At 48.5% G+C, this 26,454-nt stretch overlaps 2 protein-coding genes across 4 annotated transcripts in view; one reads left to right on the top strand and one right to left on the bottom strand.

Annotated features, from left to right (window-relative positions):
* Nucleotides 1–26,454, bottom strand: part of LOC125447187 (achaete-scute homolog 2-like) — a 75,184-nt gene that overhangs the window by 14,893 nt on the left and 33,837 nt on the right. The gene's annotated exons all lie outside the window — the stretch shown is intronic.
* LOC125447186 (synembryn-A-like) overlaps nt 1–26,454 on the top strand; it is a 38,329-nt gene that overhangs the window by 7,628 nt on the left and 4,247 nt on the right. Inside the window, exons 2-11 of one of the 3 annotated variants that reach the window (XM_048521390.2) lie at nt 2,727–2,774; nt 7,794–7,811; nt 9,978–10,070; nt 15,636–16,259; nt 17,379–17,473; nt 19,394–19,544; nt 21,453–21,548; nt 22,943–23,087; nt 24,832–24,976; nt 25,111–25,230. In XM_048521390.2, coding sequence (XP_048377347.1) covers nt 2,727–2,774; nt 7,794–7,811; nt 9,978–10,070; nt 15,636–16,259; nt 17,379–17,473; nt 19,394–19,544; nt 21,453–21,548; nt 22,943–23,087; nt 24,832–24,976; nt 25,111–25,230 — 1,535 coding nt within the window. The remainder of the gene's footprint in view (nt 1–2,726; nt 2,775–7,793; nt 7,812–9,977; nt 10,071–15,635; nt 16,260–17,378; nt 17,474–19,393; nt 19,545–21,452; nt 21,549–22,942; nt 23,088–24,831; nt 24,977–25,110; nt 25,231–26,454) is intronic. The other 2 variants (XM_048521391.2, XM_048521392.2) reach the window with 2 other exon arrangements.

Here is a 26,454-nt window from a genome sequence, read left to right as displayed (position 1 = left end):
TAATTGGCAAGCAATTCACAGACCTGTGCAAGTGATCAATAAAATCATCTCGCATCCATTATCTCTGAGCTCTTGCTGGCTGCCAGACAGAATACTCTGTTGCTATAGTAATCACATTTTAGTGGAGTAAAACCACTTGTGTTGTGGTGGAGGGGATTGTAATGGGGTGTTTTAATGGAGGCGGGGCGTGAAGTGTTCAGGAGGTTGGCTGGGGGAGTATGTGTTGCCTGGGTAATGGAGTATTACACAGCCTGGATGGAGCTCCTGGTAAATATGTCACAACAGGCTGTGACTAGAGCCATTCTCAACTCGCAGTATTCCTGATTTTCCATCGATCCAGACTTTTCTCATATTTGAAAGGATGATTGCACACGTTTTCCAGTTCTGATTTTTAATGTGATTGGCCTCACTCTTTTAGTACTTCTGTAATTGCCCTGGACTGACACTCCAGCCCTGCTGAGAGTTTTTACAGCATGGAAAGAGCTCCCTCAGGCCAGTCATCAAATATATACCTATTTCGATTCCATTTTCCAGCACTTGGCCTTTATATGTTAATCTCTAGTGTTCATCTAAATCGTTCTTAAAATGTCAAGAGATTTCCTGCTTCTACCACCTTTTCAGGCAGTGAGTTCCAGACACCCACAACCTTTCAGTTTAAAATTATTTTTTCTTCAAATTGCCTCTAAACCTCCTGATTCATACCTTAGAACTGTGCTGATAGAACTGCAGATGCTGTAAATCTGAAATAGAAACTGTAATTGATGGAAAAGCTCAGCAGGTCTGGTAGCGTCTGTGGAGTGAAATCAGCGTTAACGTTTTGGGTCTCGTGACCCTTCCTCAGAACAGGAAGGGTCGCTCAACCCGAAATGTTAACCCTGATTTCTCTCCCCAGATGTTGCCAGACCTTCTGAGCTTTCCTACCAATTTCTGTTTAAAACTGTATCAGAGATAATGGGAACTGCAGATGCTGGAGAATTCCAAGATGATAAAATGTGAGGCTGGATGAACACAGCAGGCCCAGCAGCATCTCAGGAGCACAAAAGCTGACGTTTTGGGCCTAGACCCTTCATCAGAGAGGGGGATGGCCATTCCCCTCTCTGATGAAGGGTCTAGGCCCGAAATGTCAGCTTTTGTGCCCCTGAGATGCTGCTGGGCCTGCTGTGTTCATCCAGCCTCACATTTTATCATCTGTTTAAAACTTATGTCCCTTGGTTTCCCCAAACTGGGGGGAAATGTTTCATCTACCTGAACTCTGTTCCTCATAATTCTGTATACCCCAATTAAATCCACACCACCTACCCACAAACACACAGCCTTTTCTACTTTCAGGGAACCAAGCCCAGCCTCTCTTCCTCACTGAATTACTCCAATCCAGGGAATTCCTCTCCAGTGCAGTCACATCCTGCCTGTAAAGTAGTGACCAGGACAGTACACGATACTCCAGTGGTGAGCTAAATAATGTTTCACCTAGCCCTCTGCTTATATTCTCAGAATCCCTATAATGTGGAAATCGGCCATGTGGCCCAACAAGCCCAAACGGCCCCTCTGAAGAGCAGCCCACCCTCACTCATTCCCTTAACACCAGCCTAAACATCCCTGGACACTATGGCCAACCCACGTACTCTGCCACTGTTTGGTCTGTGGGAGGAAACCAGAGCATCCTGAGAAGGCTCACACAGACACTGGGATGAACATGCAAGCTCCACACAGTTGTCTGAGGGTGGAATCAATCCCAGGTCCCTGGCACGGTGAGGCAGCAGCACTAACCACTGAGCCACCATGCCACCCCAAATTCATTCAATGCTTGAGCATTATAAAGGCAGGTATTGACTTCTTATCCACCTCATCCACCTGTTCCTGCCGCTTTCAAGGATCTATGGATATTTACAGCAAGGTCCCACTGTGCTTTCTAGGATCCTACCATTCGCCATGTACCCCCTGCCCTGTTAATCCCCCACAAAAATTCATCACCTCACTCTTTGCAAGATTGAATCCACTCGCTGCTGTTCAGTCCGTCTGACCAGCCCCGTCTGTATCATCCTGCTGTACTGGAAGGGATGCCATCTTACAGTTTTGATGATGGGATTTTGTCTTTACATTTGGAAAAGAGGTCCTACTTTGAAGGTGTGCTCTCCCTTATACCCTGGGCTAACCTGTATCCCTCAAGCAGCATCACTAAGAACACATTATTGAGCTATTATTGTACCACAGCTTGTGGGATCTTGCTGACCACAGCTTGTCTGCTGGATTTCTGACATTACCATGGTGACCACATGCTCATTCTTCTCACATCTTAACTTAAAGCCCTAGAAAAGGGCGGCACAGTGTCTCAGTGGTCAGCACTGCAGCCTCACAGCGCCAGGGACCCGGGTTCAATTCTACCCTCGGGCGACTGTCTGTGTGGAGTTTGTGCATTGTCCCTATGCCGTCATGGGTTTCTTCCCATGGTGCACAGATGTGTAGGCTAGATGGATTGGCCACATTAAATTGCCTGTAGTATCCAGAGGTACATAGATTAGGTGGATTATAGGGGGTGGGCCTGTGTGGCATGCTCTGAAGGTCAGTGTGAACTTGTTGGGCTTGTTTCCACATTCTATGAAAAGATCCCCTGTTTATAAAACATGTTCATTAAAAAATTACATGCTGAGGTAAAAAGGACATTATTTTTTCATTGCAGTAAGTGAATAATTTTTTTTTGTCTTTGTGTTTGTTTTCACACTCCCCAGTATGCCCAGAGCTTCTTTTTCAATGCAGAGGAGAGAGAGAGGAGAAAGGTGAGTGTAATTCAACTGTTTTTGACAGCTTAACATTACACATGAACTCTCTTAGTGCATTGTTAGGCAGGTTTTATACTTCATCCACCAGACAGCGCCTCCTGCAGTGCAGCATTCCTCACTGCTGCACTGGCTGTTAGAGTTTGGGCTCACCTATTTGGATAGGCTCAGCCTGGACCTCTTCAAACAGTACTCACTACACATGTGGTAAATTAATGTCAGGCACGGTTAGGGAAATTAGACAAGGCCTGTTCTCCGGGTCCAAAACTAGAGGGGCAGAGGTTTGAGGTGAGAGGGGAAAGATTTAAAAGGGACCCAAGGGTCAACTTTTTCACACAGAGGGTGGTGCCTGTACCGAATGAGCTGCCAGAGGAAGTGGTGGGGGCTGGTACAATTACAACATTTAAAAGGCATCTGGATGGGTACATGAATAGGAAGGGTTTGTAGGTATATGGGGCAAATACTGGCAAATAGAACTAGATTTATCTAGTTGGACAAGTTGGACCAAAGGGTCAATTTCCATGCTGTATGTCACTATGACTCTGTGACTCTAGAGCTTCTCTGGTTCTAGCCTTCCAGCAGAGTCTCTGTCACATGACTACAGAGGTCACTGTTAACTCACTGTATGCCTCAATGGATCAACTGCATATTTGTTCAATGTTCTGTCCACAACAGGAGCCTAGCTCTCTACCAAATATGTACAGCACAGAAAGAGGCCATTCAGCCCAACAGGGCCACGATAGTGCTTATGCTAGCCCACTGGAGTGAATGCTACAAACACCAACATGGTTGACAAAGGTATCCTCTACTTGAAGTTGTGTAGGTGACTCCAGGTCAGAAAGCGGAGGCGCCAGTTCTCGATCAGGATTGGTTATCGAAATTTTGCCTGAAATCACTGAAAACGGAACAAGGGGGAAGTAGTGAAGAAGGCGGGGAAGTAAATGGGCAGCAAGTTATTTAGCAAACCAACCTGCAGCCGAGAGCTAGAAGATTGACAGCGTAGTATGTCTGAACCCAAAGACTCTTTCAGAGCTGCCATGTCTGTCTGACAAGAGCTGAAACACCAATAAAATGATCCCTGTCCTGCGGCCAGGCTCATTGATAGATAGAGATTATTTATAGTTCATACGCCAGCCAAATGCTCCAATCAAAATTGACAACGCCGTTGTGTGTTTGTTCTGCAGGAAGCAAGAGTGGGTTGTTGAAAGGATGATTACAGTTTGGTTGGTTGACCGAGAGAGGAGGGTGGGGTAGGATGGGACAGTTCACTGAAGGAGACCAGGTTACTGTGACAATAGGGGCACTTCGTCACTGTTTACCAACATGATGTAACCTAGAGTTCTGCAACTTTCATTCCATAAGACATTGGAGCGTAAGTAAACCATTCAGCCCATCCAAAAACATCTTGGCTGATCTGATAATCCTCAACTCCACTTTCTGCCTTTTCCCCATAATGCTTGATTCCCTTCACGATTAAGTATCTATCTCAGCCTTGAATATACTTAATGACCCAGTCTTGACAGCCATCTGTGGTAAAAATTTCAGCAGATTCACTACCCCCTGAGGGAAGAAATTTCTCCTCCTCATCAGTGTCTTAGATGGGTGACCCCCTTATTCTGAGATTATACGCTCTGGTCTTTCAACATCCACCCTATCAAGCAACCCAATCCCCACCCCAAAAATCTTGTAGGTTTCAATAGGTCACCACTCATTCATCAAAACTCCTTTAGTACAGGCCCAACCTACATCCATTACACAGATGGCTGGGAATCTCTTCCTTTTGCCATAGGTGGGTGTTGGAGGGATTTGCATATTAATAATTAGCCTGTTTCAATCATGTTTTGAACACAACATCTGGCCATCAAGTCCCTCACTGGGACTTAAACCTGTAGTTTCTGGCTGTTATTGGAAGGTCGGAAATCACACAACACCAGGTTTTGGTCAAGGGTGGCGCAGTGGTATTATGGCGCACTGACCTCTACATCGCCGAGGCCAGACGCCAACTCTCCGACACCACCTCCTACCGCCCCCTCGAACATGACCCCACACCTGAGCACCAAACCATCATCTCCAACACCATTCACGACCTCATCACCTCAGGGGACCTCCCACCCACAGCCTCCAACCTCATTGTTCCCCAACCCCGCAAGGCCCGTTTCTATCTCCTTCCCAAAATCCACAAACCTGCCGCCCTAGTCGACCCATCGTCTCAGCCTGCTCCTGCCCCACCGAACTCATCTCCACCTATCTGGACTCCATTTTCTCCCCTTTGGTCCAGGAACTCACCACCTACATCCGTGACACCACCCATGCCCTCCACCTCCTCCAGGACTTCCAATTCCCTGGCCCCCAACACCTCATATTCACCATGGACGTCCAGTCCCTATACACCTGCATTCCGCATGCAGATAGCCTCAAGGCCCTCCGCTTCTTCCTATCCCGCAGGCCCGACCAGTCCCCCTCCACCGACACTCTCATCCGCCTAGCTGAATTCGTCCTCACCCTCAACAACTTCTCTTTTGACTCCTCCCACTTCCTACAGACTAAGGGGGTGGCCATGGGCACCCGCATGGGCCCCAGCTATGCCTGCCTCTTAGTAGGTTACGTGGAACAGTCCCTCTTCCGCACCTACACAGGCCCCAAACCCCACCTCTTCCTCCGGTACATTGATGACTGTATCGGCACTGCCTCTTGCTCCCCAGAGGAGCTCGAACAGTTCATCCACTTCACCAACACCTTCCACCCCAACCTTCAGTTCACCTGGGCCATCTCCAGCACATCCCTCACCTTCCTGGACCTCTCAGTCTCCATCTCAGGCAACCAGCTTGTAACTGATGTCCATTTCAAGCCCACCAACTCCCACAGCTACCTAGAATACACCTCCTCCCACGCACCCTCCTGCAAAAATTCCATCCCCTATTCCCAATTCCTCTGCCTCCGCCGCATCTGCTCCCACGAGAAGACATTCCACTCCCGCACATCCCAGATGTCCAAGTTCTTCAAGGACCGCAACTTTCCCCCCACAGTGATCGAGAACGCCCTTGACCGCGTCTCCCGTATTTCCCGCAACACATCCCTCACACCCCGCCCACACCACAACCGCCCTAAGAGGATCCCCCTCGTTCTCACACACCACCCTACCAACCTCCGGATACAACGCATCATCCTCCGACACTTTCGCCATTTACAATCCGACCCCACCACCCAAGACATTTTTCCATCCCCACCCCTGTCTGCTTTCCGGTGAGACCACTCTCTCCGTGACTCCCTTGTTCGCTCCACACTGCCCTCCAACCCCACCACACCCGGCACCTTCCCCTGCAACCGCAGGAAATGCCACACTTGCCCCCACACCTCCTCCCTCACCCCTATCCCAGGCCCTAAGATGACATTCCACATTAAGCAGAGGTTCACCTGCACATCTGCCAATGTGGTATACTGCATCCACTGTACCCGGTGTGGCTTCCTCTACATTGGGGAAACCAAGCGGAGGCTTGGAGACCACTTTGCAGAACACCTCCGCTCAGTTCGCAACAAACAACTGCACCTCCCAGTCGCAAACCATTTCCACTCCCCCTCCCATTCTCTAGATGACATGTCCATCATGGGCCTCCTGCAGTGCCACAATGATGCCACCCGAAGGTTGCAGGAACAGCAACTCATATTCCGCCTGGGAACCCTGCAGCCATATGGTATCAATGTGGACTTCACCAGTTTCAAAATCTCCCCTTCCCCTACTGCATCCCTAAACCAGCCCAGTTCGTCCCCTCCCCCCACTGCACCACACAACCAGCCCAGCTCTTCCCCCCCACCCACTGCATCCCAAAACCAGTCCAACCTGTCTCTGCCTCCCTAACCGGTTCTTCCTCTCACCCATCCCTTCCTCCCACCCCAAGCCGCACCCCCATCTACCTACTAACCTCATCCCACCTCCTTGACCTATCCCCTCCCTACCTCCCCACCTATACTCTCCTCTCCACCTATCTTCTTTACTCTCCATCTTCGGTCCGCCTCCCCCTCTCTCCCTATTTATTCCAGTTCCCTCTCCCCACCCCCCTCTCTGATGAAGGGTCTAGGCCCGAAACGTCTGCTTTTGTGCTCCTGAGATGCTGCTTGGCCTGCTGTGTTCATCCAGCCTCACATTTTATTAACCAGGTTTTGGTCCAACAGGTTTATTTGAAAACACTAGCTTATTTTGGTCCAACAGGCTTATTCGAGAACACCAGCTTTCAGAGCCTTACTCCTCCAACACCTGGTGTTGTTGATTTCTGACCTTGTTCACGCCAGCCCAAAACCAGCAGCTCCACATTGTTGCCATTATTGGAAGCTGGAGAGAGTTCAGAAGAGATTTACCAAAATGGATAGGCTGGGATGTTTCTCACTGGAGCATAGGAAGTCGAGGGATGACCTTATTGAGGCTTATAATATCATGGGGGCATAGATAAGGTGAGTGGCAGATAGCTTTTCCTTGGGGTGGGGAATTCCAAGACTAGGGGCATATTTTTAAGGTGAGATTTAAAAAGGACATGAGGGGCATTTTTTTTTTACAGAGAGAGAGTAGTTTGTGTGTGGAATGAACTTCCAGAGGAAGTGGTGGATGCTGGTACAGTTAGAATAGTTAAAAGATATTTGGTTAAGTGCATGAATAGGAAAAGTTTGGAAGGATATGGACCAAACGCAGGCAGGTGAGACTGGTTTAGTTTGGGATTATGGTCGGCATGGACTGGTTGGCCCGAAGGGTCTGTTTCCATGCTGTATGACTCTATGGCTCAGTGCCAGGGATATTACCCAATGTTCCACAAGCCTTCTTAGGGATGCAAGTGAGACAGGACAACATCTAGTCGATATTTGAAAGAAGGTCTAACAATCTATTAGTCTGCTCGTGATTTTTTTAACCAACTAGGCAACAGTCTGTGAGCGAGTGTGATCCTGAAAGCGACAGTCTTCACTGTGCAGTCAATGAAATATCTTTAAACTTTCCTTTGGCATCTTTCCTTCCCTGCTTCTGTAATGCGGCAGCGTGAGAAACTGGAAGAGGTAAAGGATTCCCTCAAATAAAAGCAAAATGCTGCAGATGCTGACGATCTGAAATAAAAGCAGAAAGTGCTGGAGAAACTCAGCACGTCTGCCAACATCTGCGAAGAGAGAGAAAAACAGAGTTAATGTTTTGCTGCGTCCTAAACAACTCTTCTGCAGAACTGAGTTTCGCCACTTTTTGTTTTTATTGAAGGAATCCCTCCTATAGTTTAGTCCTCGGTTCTTGCAGTGCGACAGTTACAAAGTGTAACTTTTTGTTGCTCCTTCATTCATCATAGCAATTAGCTTCCAGCTCACTCTAGAGTTACCCTTCTCATGTCTTCCATGCTTTTGCGCTCTGCTGTTGTGACTCTACCGATCAGACATTTTGCTGCCAGGAAGCTGGTTTGTGATCCATCCAGTGTTTTGCCATTCTTTTGAGATTTGGCTGTGATATATTTGAAAGGGGCTTATAGTTCTCACTGCTCACAATCTCAGTGCACCTCAAAATCCTCTGTAGCAACGGGCTACTTCTCTGAAGTGTAGCCATTCTTATGCACTGCAAGGTCCCACCAACACTAATAATGACCTGATGATAGTGACGGTGGCTTAGGGTAAAATATTGGCCCTGACTCTGAGAATGGACCCTCTGCTCTACTTCGGAGTGGGAACTCCGGGTCTTTTTCATCTGCTTGAGGGAGTTTGGGTGTCACATCATGCCACCAACAATGCGGCTCACCTTCAACACTGCTTTGGAGTGACTCTCAGGATTATTTGGGCTTAAGCTTCTGAAGTGGGACTGGAATGCAAAATGGTCTGAAGTCAGCAGTAAGTCACCCACTGATTGTCATTAGCTGATCCAACACGAAAAGTACTGTTGGAGATGCACCAGACTGGGTTAGTATTGCTAACCACTGTGTGGTTCACTTGGCTAGACCAACAGAGTGGCCCAGGGTCCAGGTTCAGGGCATTTTCTAACTCATTACAGTCCAGTTCTTCACAAACCTTTTCTTACTGTGACCCCATACTTAGATTTGGTCATGGTTGTGGACCACCAGCCCCCAGCCCCACTCCACCCGTCTCTAGCCCAAGTGAGCGAGATGAGATCCTGTGTCAACGGGAATCTCCTCTTCTTAATGTGGTTGTTATAACCCAGTCAGAGGTCCATGGGGCCATTCCATCCTCTTGCTCACAAACCTAGAATTCTGGCTCACGGTCCCTTCTTGAACTCCTGGCCCCCACCATGGGTAGCCCTGCTTCAGAGAGACGTAGTGCCCTTTGTCGTAAGGGATACAGAGCTCTGGCATCTTTTAAAAGCAAGATCCTGCTGGAAATCTAAAACTCAGCAGGTCTGGCCATATCTGTGGAGAGGAGCAGAGTTAATGTTTCAAGTCAAAAGTTGACTCTTTTTCAAAATGTGCCATGAATGTTCTTTGGTTCTGAACAAGGGCCATCTGACACTCAGAATGTTAACTCTGTTTCTTTCTCGACAGATGCTGCCTGACCTGCTGAGTTTCTCCAGCATTCTCTGTGTTTGTCCCTGCTATTTGTTTGCTTTCCTGTTCTTATCCACTGTAGCTAAACAATACTCATTTGGCAGTTGACAAAAGGCAGATCAATAATATTTCAAACATTACACTTTACATTGGGATTATATTCTCATTTTGTACTGTCTCCCCTCAGCCCCACACTGTCACCTACCCAAGCCCTCATTCCCCCCTCCACACATACAGAGATTCACCCACACAATGACACACACAGACACATGCACAGACACACAAGCACACACATACACATGCACACGCACACTTGCACATAGAAATGCACACAGATGCACACACATACACACACATAGACACACACACATGCACACACGTACACATGCACACTTGCACACAGAAACACACACACATACACGCACATAGACACACACACACAAATACACACAGACACACACATACTCATGGATACACACACAAACACAGACATACGCACACACATACATGCACAGTCAGACACGCACACCGACACACACAGGTGCACACACATAGATACACATACACACAGGCGCACGCGCACACACACACTGGGAATGCCAGGTTCAGAAATTGTGTCTGTTTGTTCTGCCTGCTCTACCTTTTATTTATCAGCCTCATCATCTGCTTCTGTTGTTTCTCTGGGGCATAGTTCAGGAAAATGAAACACACAGAGTACTTTTCCAACTCAGATTCCGACTCTGATTCCGACCATTCAGATGATCCTGAGGTGAAGCTGAGAAAGGTAAGAGGCAGGACTCTTCATTCTGCGGCAGGGCTGGGCTTGGGCTTTTTGGCAGTGTCTTTCCTGTAGTGTCATTCACGATGACTGCACTACCTGCTCTTCTGCTCCATTATTAAGGCCTGCTCCCGAACCTTGTAAATGCCCCTTGTGTGTACGGAGGGGAATGGAGCCAAGGTCCATGAGTGGAGTCAGTACAGATCAACCATGATCCCACATTGAACTTAGTTGAGGGCACTAGTCTCCAACTCAATGTGCCATGGACACCAAGCAAGGAACTGCTTTTCTAATCAACCTGATCAGATGCTGTTACATACTTCTGAAGCATCATAACCTTGACATAACTGGATCTGTAGTAACAGGATATCTTCAATGAAAAGGCGCTTCACAGGGGAAGATATAAAGGAAAATGACCAAAAGCGTGGTTCCTAGAAAAGTCTTAAGCAAGAAAGAGAGGTAGAGAATCAGAGAGGTTCAGAAGAATTTCAAGCTTACGGCCTAAGCTTGGAAGGCACAATCACCAATAGTAGATCAGTTAAAATCAGGGATGCTGAATAAGGCAGAACTCAACAAATTTAAATATCATGCAGGGCTTTGAGGCTGAAGGAATGGGTGAGGCTATTGATAATTTTGAAAAAACCAATGAGAATTTGAAAATCAAGGTGGTACTGGACCAGGAGCCGATGTAGATCAGTGAGCACAGGAGTGATAGATAAATGTAATTTGGTATGCGTGACAATTTGGGCGGCAGAGGGTTGGTTCTGGTCCCAGTAGAGATAAAAACTTTTAAAAAGAGATCCTCCCAGCTTTTCCAGTCAGAATCCCTTCTACCTGTTACATTCGGGTGAATTGCCCAGTGTCCTTTTGAAAGTCACTTCACTCAGTCTTCCTACACTGCCAGCAGCAAAGCATCCTTCAGTAACTTCCTTATTCTTAAATCTCTGTACGTTCCATCTCCTTGGCCAGCTGATAATTCATTAAGATTCATATTGATGATGTATTAACCAGCATTGACGCAGTTTCATCATGATTTTCATTGCTTGAACCTATGCCAGTGGGTCAATATAGAGTCATACAGCATTGAAACAGGCCCTTCGGCCCAACTGACTCATGCTGACCATGTTTCCTAAGCAGAACTAGTCACATTTGCCTGTGTTTGGCCCATATCCCGCTAAACCTTTCCTGTCCCTGTACCTGTCCAAAATGTCATGATTGTACCAGCCTCCACCACTTCCTCTGGCAGCCCATCCAATACACGCATCACCCTCTGTGTGAAAATGTTACCCCCTCAGGTCCCTTTCATATCTTTCCCCTCTCACCTCAAACACATACCCCCTAGTTTTGAACTGCTATACCCTGGGGAAAAGACCATGGCTATTCACTCTATCTATGTCCCTCACAATTTTATAAACCTCTATAAGGTCAACCCTTCAGCCTCTGATGTTCCATGGAAAAATGTCCCAGGCTGTCCAGCCTCTCTTTATAACTAAAACCCTCCAGTCTTGGTAACATCCCGGTGAATCTTCCTTGCACTCTTCCCAATTTAATGACATACTCCCTATGTCAGGACGAGCAAAATTGTAGGCAGTAAACCAAAGACCTTACCAATGTCTTCTTCAGCTTCAAGATGAGGTAACATTTCCTATACTGAACGCTCTGACTGATGAAGGCAAGTGTGTCAACACCTTCTTGCCTACCCTTTCTACCTGTGACACCACTTTCAAGGAACTGTGTACCTCCACTCCTGGGTGCCTCTACAGGGCCAAACCATTAACTGTGCAAGTCCTGTCCTGGTTTCTCCTACCAAAATGCAACATCTCGCATTTATCTAAATTAAACTCCATCTGACATTCCTTGGCCCACTAGCCCAGTTGATCAAGATCCCATTGTGCGGAGATAACCTTCTTCACTTTCTACTATACCATGAACTTTAGTGTCATCCTCAGACTTACTAGCCTTGCCTCCTGTGTTCTCAAATCATTTATATACAGTCCTGGAATGCCCTCTCTAACAGCATTATGGGTACATCTACAGCACATGGACTGCAACAGCTCACCTCTGCCTTCTCAAGGGGCAACTAGGGTTGGACAATAAACACTGGCCAAGCCAGTAATGTCCACGACCCACGAGTGAATGTAAGTAGTGCAGAGCAGGCCACATACATCAATGTGGGGGGTGGGGGAGAACAGCTTGTCACTGCTCATATTAGCAGCAAGAGAAACACTGAAAGAGTCAAGGAACATCACAGTGTGCAACATATAATGGGATCCTTTTTACCAAAGAGGTCTGGTGGTGCAGTGGGTAGTGCCCCCCTCTCTGAGGTGGAAGCTCCTTAGCTCGTGTCCCACTCCAGGACTTTGTTGCCAAGTAAAGAGTGCTTGTAACAAGCCAAATAGGTTAAATATCAACTCATCAGTCCTTCCAACACTCCCAGTGGAAGATGGTGAGGGTGGGAGAGATTCCTGGAATGGGGAAGAAATTGGAGCCTGTATCCTCACAATCTATAGCTCCGAGCTAAAATGTGCATGGAGAAGGTGCCACAGTAATTTGGATAACATCTGGGTGGACAGTTCTGGGGAAGAGTCACTGGACCTGAAATGTTGACTCTGATTTCTCTCCACAGATGCTGCCAGACCTGCTGAGTTTCTCCAGCAATTTCTGTTTCTGTTTCAGATCCAGGTAAATCTCCTCTAAACACTGTCCAGTGCAATCACATCCTGCCTACAGTACTCCAGCTTGGCCTAACTAACTACTTTATACAGTTGCAGCATAATCTCCCTGTCCCCATATTCTAACCCATTTTCCAGCTCTTGACCCTAAGCCCTAGAGGCTATGGCAATGCTAATGGATATCTAAATACAATTTTAATGTTACCTGATTTTCTGACTCAAAGAGGCCTCAGGGTACAGGTTGATAGTTCCTTGAAAATGGAGTTGGAGGTAGATAGGATAGTGAAGGAGGCATTTGGTATGCTTGCCTTTATTGGTCAGTGCGTTGAGTATAGGAGTTCGGAAATGATGTTGCGGCTGTACAGGACATTGGTTACACCACTTTTGGAGTACTGTGTTCTGGCCTCCCTGCTATAGGATGTTGTGAAACTTGAAATGGCTCAGGAAACATTTACAAAGACACTGCTGGGTTTGGAGGCTTTGAGCTATAGGAGAGGCTGAATAGGCTGGGGCTACTTTCTCTGGGGCAATGGAGGCTGAGGGGTGACCTTATAGAAGTTTATTAAATTATGAGGGGAATGGATAGGGTGAATAGCCAAGGCCCTTTCCCTGGGGTTGGAGAGTTCAGACTTTTAGGGCATAGGCTTAAGGTGAGAGAGGGGAAAAATTTAAAAGGGACCCAAGGGGCAACTTTTTCACACGAAGGGTGGTGTGTGTATGGAGTGAGCTGCCAGAGGAAGTGGTGGAGGCTGGTACAATTACAACATTTAAAAGGCATCCAGATGGGTATGTGAATAGGAAGCGATTAGAGGGATATGGGCCAAATGCTAGCAAATGGGACTAGATTAATTTAGAATATCTGGTCAGAATGGACCAGTCAGACTGAGGGGCCTGTTTCCATGCTGTATAATCCCATGACTCTATAAACCACGCTTTCAGGCAGTGCATACTAGATTCCCACCAGAGTCTGAGTGAAGAAAAATACCTCCTTAACTCTCCTGTTAGCCTGCTACTTCGTACCTTGCATCTTAGCTCCTCCACTAATCTTCCTCGCGGCACGGTGGCTCAGTGGTTAGCACTGCAGCCTCACAGCGCCAGGGACCCAGGTTCGATTCCCCCCTCGGGCGACTGTCTGTGTGGAGTTTGCACATTCTCTCTGTGTCTGCGTGGGTTTCCTCCGGGTGCTTCAGTTTCCTCCCACAGTCCAAAGATGTGCAGGCTAGGTGGATTGGCCGTGCTAAAGTGCCTGTAGTGTTCAGGGAGGTCTAGATTAGGTGGGTTTTAGGGGGATGGGTCTAGGTGGGATGCTCTGAGGTTCGGTGTGGACTTATTGGGCCGAAGGGCCTGTTCCCACACTGTAGTGATTCTATATCTCCTATCCAGCCTGTCAGCGCCCCTTCATAATCTTATACACCTCCTTCTTAATCTCAGGGAAAAACAACCCTGCAGTGATTGGAGCAAGGTCAGCCAACCCTCACAGAACATGGCTTCCCTCATTGGGGCTATTAATCTGGGCCAATACGGGAGCCCTGGCTGACAGACGTATACTGGAGTGTCAGGGGTTCTGTTCACCCTAGATGCTGGCTCTGAGCGAGCTGGGTCAGCATCATATACTGGTAAATAAAGGGTAACTTAGTGACAGGCCTTTGTGGAATTATTTCAAACCTCAGCTTATTGAAACTTTCCTCTAGGCTCAGATCCTCCAGCACAGGCAGCATCCTGGTAAATCTCCTCTACATCCTCTCTAATGCAATCACATCCTTAAATTTCTCACGTTTAGAGGAATGAGAGGAGACCTAAGTGAGGTCTACAGGACGCAAAAGTGAATAGACAAAGTAGACATAATGTTTCCCTATGTCAGGCAATCTAGACCAAGAGGTCACAGCTTTGGGATAAGGGGCAGAGAATTTAAAACAGAAATGCGGAGAAATTACTTCTCTCAAAGGGCCATGAATCTGTGGAATTGATGAAATTGGACATCAGATAAATTTAAGGAGGAGATGGACAGATTTTTAATGAGTGACAGTTTGAGCGGGCAGGGGAGTGAAGTTGAGGCTGAGATGGGATCGTCATAGTGAATTGGGAAGCGGGCTTGAGGGGCTGAATGGCTGGCTCCTGCTGTGAGTTTGTAACAGGATGGTGAGCGGTGGTGCATGTTACTGCTAATAGGAACACCTTGCTGTGTTTCCCAGGTACAACTGCAGGAAAGGGGGTTTATCCATTGTCGATGTTATTAAAAGTGGAGGACTTGAGTAGGGGGGCTGGGAGTCCTTGCTGAGAATATAGAGAGCCTTGGGTGAGACTGCAACTGCAGGATTGTGTATAGTTCGGTCTCCTGATCTGAGGAGGGATATCCTAGCTATGGAGGGAGTACAGCGAAGATTTACCAGACTGATTCCTGTGATGGCAAGACTGATGTAGGAAGAGAGACTGGATCAGTTCGGGAAAGTTTTCACTGGAGTTTGGAAGAATGTGAGGGGAATCTCATAGAGAGCAATACATTTCTAACATGACAGGGTAAAAGCAGGAAGGATGTTCCTGATAACTGGAGAATCCAGAACCAGGGGTCACGGTCGAAGGCAAGAGGGTTTGGGCCATGTATGATGAAGATGAGGAAAAATGTCTTCACCCAGAGAGTGGAATTCCCTGCCACAGGAAATGGTTGAGGCCAAAATATTGAATGTTTCCAAGAAGGAGGTTAGACGGAATCTTAGGCTAAAGAGATCAAAGGGTGTGGGGGAGAAAGTGGGAACAGGAGACTGAGTCAGATGATCAGCCACAATCCTGTAGAATGGTGGAGCAGTTTCAAGGAGCTGAATGGCCTCCTCCTGTTTCTAGTCTTTAGGTTACCAAGTGGAGTCTCCAACTGTATCCTAATCCACATTTGGTTCCATTTCAGAAAATTGGGGAGTTATTGATTGCCTCCTTGCATTGGGACCTTCAGCCCTGCTGCCAGCTAGTGATCCTGGAGGCCATTCGCATCCTATCGAGGGACAAGCACGGCCTAGCACCCTTCGCCCACGCCAAATCCATGCACCTGCTGGCCCAGCTGGCCGGGTTGGGGGTGGCGGACGAGGGCCGCCTCCCGGAAGCTTCCGACAGCGAGGTCGCCTCCGAGGCGCTCAAGTGCCTGTGCAACACGGTCTACAACAGCGAGGAGGCCCAGAGAGTGGCGGCGGAGGAGGTGCAGCTGGTCAGAGGGTTGACCCGCCGCCTGAAGTCGGAAAGCGGATTGCCGGGCAGCGGCCGTGACACCACCCGCTTCTACGAGCTGCGCCTGACCTTCCTGCTGACCGCCCTGCGCCTGGACGTCCGCAGGCAGCTGGCCCACCAGCTCCATGGTGTGGCATTGCTGGCGGATTCCCTGGAGGCCGCTCTCGGCCTGCGGTGGTTGGATGTGCACGAGGTGGCGACCTCACGGCCTGGGAATCCGCTCCCGCGCGACGTGACCGAGCAAGCCATGGAGATCCTCAAAATCCTCTTCAACATCACGTTCGAGAGCAGCAAACAGCAAGTGGATGAGGCAAGAGTCCTGTTACCACACTGGGGAGGGCGTTTGGGAGGAGGGTGCAAGGGATGTGATTGCCCAAAGGGCAGTAGAGAGTCAACCACATTGCTGTGGGTCTGGAGTCACAAGTAGGCCAGACCAGGTAAGGATGGCAGATTTCCTTCCCTAAAGGGCATTAGGGAACCAGATGGGGTGTTTTTTGTGATAATGGGAACTGCAGATGCTGGAGAATCCAAGCTCACAAAGTGTGGAGCTGGATGAACACAGCAGGCCAAGCAGCATCTCAGGAGCACAAAAGCTGACGTTTCGGGCCTAGACTGACAATGGTCACCCCCCAAGTCCAGATTGCTCAGTAGAAAGGGAGCAGGGGAGGCGCTGACACTCATCAGGGGATCACCTGTCATTAAAATGAAAAGCGTGCATTTATGTGGCACTTTTTCGCAACCTCGAAGTCCCAAAGCATTTCACCAGCCAATTAAGAACTCTAGACACGGAGATGGGAGGTCTTTGTTGTTGTTGTTGCCATGTAGGGTGGGCAACAGCAGGTTTGCACACAACAAGATCCCGCAGACAGCCACTGGGTTAACTGGCTAAATAAATCTCCACTTTAACCCCCACAATGACCACAGTCAAGGACTAGATATTGGCTGGGGCACCAGGGAGGGCTCTGATGCCATTACAAAGGGGACAATATAGTAACGCACAAACACCAGACAGGGTGGATGCTGGGAGAACGTTTGGCCGCATTAAACAGTCTCGAGCTGGGATTTGCGGGAGAGGTGGCTGGAGTGAAGCACAGATTCAGGATAAAGAGTCTCCTGTTTAAGATGGAAATGAGAAGGAATTTGTCCTCCCAGGGTCGCAGGTCTCTCTTCCCAGTGATGGAGACAGGTTGATCCATTGGAAAACTTCAAGGTTGAGATGGAAGTATCTTCCATTGACCAGGGAGCCCAGAGTCATGGTGGGGGTGGGAGGTAGAGAACATAGAGTTTAAGGAGTAACCATGACCTCATTGGCATCTTCCCTGCTTCCTATTTTTTTGTCTTGCATTGCACACTTCAATGTGTCGCTGTCCTTGATACCAGGGAACAGAGTTGATTGGTCCATCCTCTGACGTGTCTTCTTCACCAACAGGAGGATGCTGCTCTCTACCGCCACCTGGCAGCCATTCTGCGCCACTGCCTGCTGACTGACAGCGACAGTAAGGAGCGTACGCAGGAATTTCACGGGTAGGAACGGCCACGTTCTGGAAACCGGCATTTCCTTCAGGCTTTTGCCCCTCTCCTTTCGTAAGGACATCTATATTATTGGTATCTCCTGCTGTCCTCCTCCCACCTTGAAAGGAATCAGGACGTGCCACAGAAATTCTAGTTTTACAGCAGTGCCTTCGACCAGTGCTGGTCTGTAAAAGTAAATCTAAAAAAAATTGCACTTCATTGAATCACAGAAGGAGGCCTTTTGGCCCCTTGTGTCTTTACCGGCTCTCTGTAAGAGGAGGAGAAAGATTTAAAAGGGACCAGAGGGACAATTTTTTCACACGCAGGTGGTTTGTAGGTGAAATGAACTGCCAGAGGAAATGGTGGAGGCTGGTACAGTTACAATACTTAAAAGATGTTTGGACCAGTACACGATTATGAAAGGTTTAGAAGGATATGGGCCAAACGCAGGCCAATGGGACTAGTTGCTTGGCATGGATGAGTTGAACCAACGGGCCTGTTTCCGTGCTGTAGGGCTCTATAACTCTACAACATGGGCAGCAGATACGTGGGAACACCACCAGTTCCCCTCCGAGCTACTCAACCATCCTGACTTGCAAATATATTGCCGTTCCTTCACTGCCACGGAGCCAGAATGCCAGAATTCCCTCCCTCTAGGGGCATTGTGGGTCAACCCACAGCACATGGACCGCAGCGGTTCAAGAGGGCACCTTCTCAAGGGGCAACAATGCTGGCTCAGCCAACAAGGGTATGTCCCGTGAATGAATCCAATAAAAGTTCATCCAGTCCCACTCTGCAGCCTTTTCCCCACAGGCCCCGTGAGTACTTTCTCTTCCTTTGGAAAGTGTAATTGAATCTTCCTACACCAGGCTGAGCCTAATAACTCAAGTAAAACCCTTTACCCCCTGAGTGACCATTACTTCTTTTACCGATCACCTGGATTATAACCCCTCCATGGAGGAGCCTGCTTTGTGTATTTCTAGGTGCAGCTAATGAAGCACTTTTGTCATTTTGCTATTTGACTTTGAGGGGCATCACCATTGAGCTGAACAGATCTTTCTATCTTCATCTGAGTCTTCTTTTTCTATGCTGCAGTGAGTGTCGGGTATTTGTGGAGGTGCAGTCACTGGAAAGGGATCAGCGCTGACAATTCCAAACTGGGAGAGTGGCTGTAAATGGTTTGGTCGCCACTGACCACGTAGACCTGGGACTGACTGGAAACTGAGAAGTGGAATTCGGAAAGAATTTAGATTTCCGTAGTACCCTTTACAACCTCAGGGCATCTCAAAATCCTCTGCAGCCAATGAAGTGCTGCTGCAAGTGCAAGAATTCTGTGCACAGCAAGATCCCACAAACAGACACCTAATAAGGACCTGTGTGGTTTTGTTTTTGATTTGATTCATTGATGGGATGTGATTGTCATTGACAGGCCTATCTCTAATTGCCCAGAGGGTAGTTAAGCATCAAGCATATTGTTTTGAGGGATTGGAGTCACATGTAGACCAGACCAGGTAAGGAGGGGAGATTTCCTTTCCTGCAGGGCATTAGTAAACCAGATGGGTTTTTAACAACAACATTGATCACAGTTAGACTAAATTTTCAATTTCAGGTTTCTACATGAATTCAGCCGTGGCAGGATTTGAACCCACATTCCCAAATAGATTCTTGAAGCTTTTGAGTATGACCCGTGTGTCATCACCCCCACACCACCACCTCTGAAGCAGCAGAGCTTAGTAGAGAATAACATTAGTTTAAAATACCAGGAGTAGGGCTCTCATCTGGTCGTCTGTGGAGTCTGTTAAATACCCCCTCGGGGGGTACGTGGGTCGTCCAGTTCCTGATTGTAATGGGAAATGGTCAAAAGTGAGGAGGAGCATGTGGTGGTCTCAGTGGGTCTTGAGATTTTGTCCTAACCTCTCACTCTCTCCTCAGCCACACCGTCAATGTCTTGGTCAATCTGCCACTGATGTGTTTAGATGTGCTCCTCACTCCGAAGGTGGAACCAGGCTCGGTGGAATACATGGGAATGAACATGGACACTGTGGAGGCTCTGCTAGACTTCATGAACAGGAGATTAGACAGGGTAACAGCTTCAATCCCCTGAATTCTGTCACAGCATATAAGACACTGCTGGCCAGGGCCAGTATTTGTTACCTTATCCCAAATTGCCCGAAGACTGAATTTGTGCCTGGAGCTACGTGTAGGCCCAACTGGCAAAAGAAGGCATGTTTCCTCCTCTAACGGATATTAGCAAACTGGACATTTTTGATGATAACCAATGATTGTTAGGTAATTTGTTGGAAGTGAATTTGAAAGATTTATATGCATTTAGAGAGGCGAGGAATGATTCAGGGTAGTCATGGTTTTGTGTGAGGCAAATGGTGTCTCACAAACTTGATTGAGTTTTTTGGGGAAGGAACCAAGATGGTTGATGAGGGCAGAGAAGGAGACACTGTTCATTCAGACTTTAGTCGAGCTTTTGACATGGTTCCGCATGGCAGGCTAATTAGTTAAGTTAGATCACATGAGATTCAGGGTGAGCTTGCTAATTGGATACAAGATTGGCTGAATGGCAGGAGACAGAGAGTAACGGTAGAAGATGAGATGACACAGTGTGGAGCTGGAGGAACACAGCAGGGCAGGCAGCATCAGAGGAGCAGGAAAGCTGACGTTTCGGGACTGGACCCTTCTTCAGAAATAGAAGAAGGCTGTTTTTCGGACTGGAGGCTTGTGGCTAGCGGTGTTCCAGAGGGATCAGTGCCGGGTTTTCCTTTGTTTTCTCAGTTTCATAAATGATTTGGATGAGCATATAGGGGGCATGGTTAGTAAGTTTGCAGATTACAAAGCGATCTTTATCAGTTGGGTCAATGGGCTGAGTTGTGACGGTTGGAGTTTAATTTAGATAAATGTGAGGCATTGCATTTTGGTAAAACAAACAAGGCCAGGACATATACAATTAATGGTAAGGCAGGGACTTTGCCTGACAAAGGAGCAGTGCTCTGAAAGCTTGTGATTTCAAATAAATCTGTTGGACTGTAACCTGGTGTCATGTGACTTCTGACTTTGTCCACCTCTGTGTGGCACCTCCACATCATGATGGGGCTGTCGGGGTAATGATATAGAACAGAGAGACCTAGGGGTTCAGGTACATAGGTCTTTGAAGTTTATATCACATGTAGACAGGGTGCTTAAGAAGGCACTAAACACGTTTGCCTTCATTGCTCTGATCTTTGAGTGTAAGAGTTTGGACGTCATGTTGAGATTGCTGAGGCCTCTTCTGGAATACAGTGTGCAGTATGATCACCCTGTCATAGGAAGGATATTGTTGAACTGGGGACGTTTCACAAAAGATTTACCAGGGAATGGAGGGTTTGACATATAAAAATGGACTGAAAAAGGGCTGGGACGTTTTTCATTGGTGCATAGGAGGCTGAGAGGTGACCTTTTGAGGTTTACAACATCATGAGGGGCATAGAGAAGGTGAATGACAAGGGTATTTTCCCTAGGGTGGGGGAATTCAAGACCATGGGACATGTTTTTAAGGTGTGAGGAGAAAGATTTTAAAAGGACATGAGGGACTTTTTTTTTACACAGAGGGTGTTTCGTGCGTGGAATGAACTCCCAGTGAAAGTGGTGGATGTGGGTACAGTTACAATGTTTAAAAGACATTTGGATAAGTTCATGAAAAGGAAAGGTTTGGAAGGATATGGGCCAAGCGCAGCAGGTGGGACTAGTTTAGTTTGGGATTATGGTCAGCATGGACTGGTTGGACCGAAGGGTCTGTTTCTGTGCTGTATGTATCTCTGACCTGCAGATTCTCTTCAAGTGGCATTGTCATCCCTCCCTCGAATGTTGCCCCCTCTCCCACGAGTGACGGGTGACCTCCCCCCCCCCGCCCCCTCCCCCCGTCCCCCGGCCTGGTTGCTGGGGCACTGACCTTAATGACCCCCATTGCTCGAGTCTAACACGTTTGATGGATGTGTCCCCATAGGGTCTGAAGCTGAGGGAATCTCTGACTCCAGTCCTCAACCTCCTGACGGAGAGCTCCCGTTATCACCGAGAGACTCGCAAGTTCCTGCGTGCCAGGGTAAGGGCAACTCGTTACAAAAGCTTCACAACAACAAGCGCCTGCATTCACCTAGCACCTTTAACGTCTTTTTAAAAAATAGCTTTCTTCAGACAGCATTTGACACTAGGCACTGATGACCAAATGTTTTTTCAAAGATTTAAGAAGCAGTTAGAGGATGGGGATGGAGGCGAAGACAGATTTAGGAAAAGTATTCCAGAGTTTGGGACCCAAGCAGCAATGAGGAAATTGAGGATGTGCAAAGGGGAAGATGTGGAAATTTCAGGGGTGAAGGGTGGAATGGTGCTTGAGGCCAGTACAGAGGTAAAGAGAGCAAGAATCTGAGGCCCATCAAACGTAAGTACTATGGAGATGCTTTATATTTATCATTCATTAAATCCCCACAGCATAAAAGCAGACCATTCAGCCCATTGAGTCCACACCAACCTTCCAGAGCTCATCCGGCCCAGACCCATTCCCCCTACTCTATCCCTGTTACCCTGCATTCCCCATGGCTAATCCACCTAGACTGCACATCCCTGAACACTACGGGCAATTTAGCACGGCCAATCCACCCTAACCTGCACATCTTTGGACTCTGAGAGGAAACCCACACAGACACAGGGAGAAAGTGCAAACTGCACACAGACAGTTACTCAAAGGTGGAATCAAACCCAGGCCTCTGGCACTGTGAGGCAGCAGTGCTAACCACTGAGCTGTATTGCGCATAGGCCTTGGGTTTCAAAGAATTGCGGAAGAGAGGAATTTATTTTGAGTTTTGCAGGCATATCTGATCACTGTGGATTCCCTCCAGGTGCTCCAGAAGGGGCAGGTCTGAGTAGGATGCAGTTCAGAGATCAGTGTGGACTTGATGGGCTGAATGGCCTGCTTCTACACTGTAGGGATCCTATCAATATTAACCCATTGGCCAAAGTGTATATATTTCAGGGAGGCAATCTCAGCAGAGAGCCTGTTCCCTTTTCCTCCTCCTGCAGTGTGTTTACAAGTGTGTTCTGGGCATATTTATAGGGAGAAACATTTACACTTCCAAATTACCAACTGCATTTGTTAACCGATGATTCTGTCTTTATTGACTAAGTTTTGTTTTGCTAAATGTCGATAATAGTCTTTATTAGGAAACCTGCTTGATAGGTCTTTTGGACGATGGGCTCAGAGATGGGTAAAAACATTTCTGCTTTATATTGTGACTGTGGTGGGTGGGTAATGTCTAGAGAGAGATGGGTGCACTCCTGTAAACCTCAGTTATAGCAATGACAGTGTGAATTGTAGAATCGGGTACCAGGCAGACCTACTGAAGGGTAAGTAAGGAAAGGGAGAGTTTCACAGCAGTGCTGGGGCTGATTGGGTTTCTGTTCCTCGCTTTGCCCACACCCTAACCCTGCCACTCCGTGCAGGTCCTGCCCCCACTCAGGGATGTGAAGAACCGCCCGGAGGTGGGAGAGGCCTTGCGGAATAAGCTGGTTCGCCTCATGACTCATGTCAACACGGATGTGAAGCACTGCGCAGCCGAATTCCTGTTTGTGCTGTGCAAAGAGAACGGTGAGTAACCACGGCGATGGAGGGAGCTGGGTGGGTCAGCGGGGGAGCTAAAATTCCACCCCTGGACACGCCACTCCCCATCGGCAAACCCCACCCCTCCCCCACACACCACTGTCTCTTCAAATAATGGCATTTAGCAACAAAAGACGTAGACTCCCTCACCCCCTCCCCAAATCCCAATGGATCCCAGTTGGCGATTTTAGTGCATTGCTGACTTGGTCTTGCAGGCTGTGGGTTCGATCCCTTCCCCAGGGACCTGAGCGAGTCGGTGGGAGGTGGAGTTAGGGGGGGTATGAGGTGTTGCTGCACTGCCCAAGGCTCTGGCTTCTGGTAGACAGCGCCAGTAATCCCCAGATGGATGTGAAATGTCCCACTGCTGTAATCTTGAAGAAGAGCTGGCACCCTGCCCGTGCTTCAACCATCCCTAACCTGGCCTATCTGGTCGTTATCACATTGCTGTTTGTGGGAGCTTGCTGTGCGCAAATTGACGGTGCTGTTTCACACGTTCCGACAGGGACCCCGTGCTCTGTTGGCTTTCATGACTTTCCTGACTTTGTGAGAGGGCGCTATGGCAATGCAAGATCTTTTTCTCTTCCTTTTCGATCTGCAGGAGCCACCCTCCCAGCCATTTCCTTATCTAATTCCCGCCCATTCAGGGCACTCCAAGGAAGCTGTTCAGAGTGCAAACTTCCAAATCAAGAGGAATATGGACCACGAGCAAGCATGTGGCATTAGTTTAGAATGGCATGGCGGTCAGCACAGACACAATGGGCCAAAGGGCCTGTTCCTGTGCTGTACTGGTCTGTATTAAGGAAGAGCCGAGGAGTTCCCTTGATAGTTCACCAAATTGCCCCTTGAACTTTCTAATTGGTGAGGGCTGTCTTGTACTGAAGAGGACCCAACCTCAGAATCTGCCCATGGTGGGGGTGGGAGTATTCAGAACTGCTCGGTGGGTTTTGGGGGTTATTGGGGTCGGTGGGGGGGGGGTGGTGGTTAGAGGCAGGAAGGTGCAGGGTGGCTGGATGCGAAGTGTATGGAGGGATAAATGCAAGAAAACAGCCATGGGGTGATGGGGGAACAATGTAAAACATGAATCAAGCAGCAGCTTGAAGGGACCGGCGCATTAGCCGGGGGCAGTGTATTCGAGCTGAGGCTAAGCAGGGTTATGGGTGGTAACAGTTATTGGACTATATGCCCTCCCTCTCTTTCTCTCTCTCACACAGACTCTATGTCTCTTTGTCTCCAATTGTCTGTCCTCAACCCTGTTCCTTTCTGTCCCTCTCTCTCTCGCCCACTCTCCTTCCTCCTTGTTTTCTCCTCCTCTCCCTCTTGCCCCCTCTCTCTCGTTCCCTCGCTCTCTCCCCCACACCCTCTGTCTGTCCTTCCCCCATCCCCTTCACCCTCTTTTCCCCAATAACCTATCCCCCTTGCCCTTCTCTCTACCCCCCCTCCCTCCCTCCCTCCTCATTTCCTCTCTCTCCCACACCCTCTCTCTCCCCTCCGTTCCTCTCTCTCCCACACTCTCTTTCTCTCCCCGCTGTTCCTCTCTCTCCCCTCTGTTCTTCTCTCTCCCCTCTGTTCCACTCTCTCCCTCTCCCTCTCCCTCTCCCTCCCTCCCCCTCCATCTCCCTCTCCCTCTCCCTCTCCCTCCCTCCCTCCCTCTCTCTCCCTCCCTCCCTCCCTCCCTCCATCCCTCCTCTTCTCCCTCTCGCCATCTGTCACTCTGTTCCCTTTACTTCTGCAGTTTCCCGTTTTGTGAAATATACGGGATACGGGAATGCAGCTGGGTTGCTGGCCGCCCGCGGACTCCTGGGGGGAGGAAGAGGAGATGGAAAATATTCCGAGGAGGAGGACACCGATACAGAGGAATATAAAGAGGCAAAACCAAAGTAAGCGAGCTCCAGGCCAGAGACTATCGGAAATAAATGGGGGCTGGGCTGGAGACTCAACGTGGGCCTGTCTCTTTAAACACAGCTCATTCATCACTCTGTCCCTGTCTCTCTCTCCCACAACCCCCGCCCAGTATAAACCCAGTGACAGGGCGAGTTGAGGAGAAGTTGCCGAACCCCATGGATGGAATGACGGATGAACAGAAGGAATATGAGGCCATGAAGCTTGTCAGCATGTTCGACAAACTGTCACGGTACGTTCCCCACAGCCATGTGTCTAACACAGGTCACCACCCACCACCCCAATCCTGACCTCTCCACAAATTGCCTCTCCAATTTCCTTCTCCATTCCCCTTCCCTATTCCCCCTCCCCATTTCCAATCCCTTTCCCATTCCACTTCCCCATTCGCCAATCCCAATTCCCTCCCCATTCCCCAATATAATCCCATCCCCATTCCCACCTCACCATTTCCCAGTTCCCCTTCCCAATTCCCCATTTCACTCTTCCCTATTTCCTACTTGCCCCTCCCCATTGCCCCTCCCCATCCTTATCCCTTTCTCATTTCTCTCCCAATTCACAACTCCTTTCTCATTCCCCGTTGCCCCATTTCCAATCCATTTCCCCTCCCCATTCCCAATCCCAACTCCTTCGTCATTCCCCCATCCCCCCCATCCCCAAATCTCACCCCCTTCCCCATTGGTCCTTCCCCATTCCTGACCTTTTTCCTATTCCCTCTCCCATATTTCCAACTTCATCCCCATTCCCAAAATCCTTCCACATCCCCAAATACTTTTCCATTCCCTCCATATCCTCCCTTTCCTGATCCTATCTCCATTTCCAACCCCAAACTCAATTTCAAACCCTTATCCCTCATTCCCCTTCCCCTTATTCCTAACCCCCTCATCAGTCTACTACTCCCCCATTCCTGACTTCTCCCTCCTTTCCCAAACTCCTTTTCCCTCTACCCACTATTCCTCAGTTCGGGCACCTTAACCCCACATTTCCACCCATTACTGACCCCCTTCCCCTTTATTCCTGACTACAGTCCAAAACCCAATCCCCCTTGATTGAGGGTTACACCTTGATGGGGGAATCTCACAAAGATCCCGGAAATTCCATCTGCTCCTTTGGCCTCCCCAACCCCCATTCCACTACTCAGTGTCTTTTACCCACCAAAGGGAGAGGAAATGTGGAGTTTCTCCCCTAAAATACATCGAGGTTGGGGAGGCAAATTGAAAATGTCTAAATGAAGATTGTTTGATGTTTATTGCGTAGAAGACTAAAGGGTATGGAACCAGGCTGAGTAGATGATGCCAAATAGCGCGTTGGTTCAGTGGTTAGCATTGCTGCCTCACGGCACCAGGAACCCGGGTTCGATCCCACCCTTGGGCGACTGTCTGGGCGGAGTTTGCACATTCTCTCTGTTTCTGTGCGGGTTTCCTCCAGAAGCCGGCTCGAAGGACCGAATAGCCTACTC

Source organism: Stegostoma tigrinum, chromosome 38, assembly GCF_030684315.1.
Source record: "Stegostoma tigrinum isolate sSteTig4 chromosome 38, sSteTig4.hap1, whole genome shotgun sequence".
In the NCBI taxonomy this organism is placed as follows: domain Eukaryota; kingdom Metazoa; phylum Chordata; class Chondrichthyes; order Orectolobiformes; family Stegostomatidae; genus Stegostoma; species Stegostoma tigrinum.
This window is presented reverse-complemented; position numbering and strand designations above follow the sequence as displayed.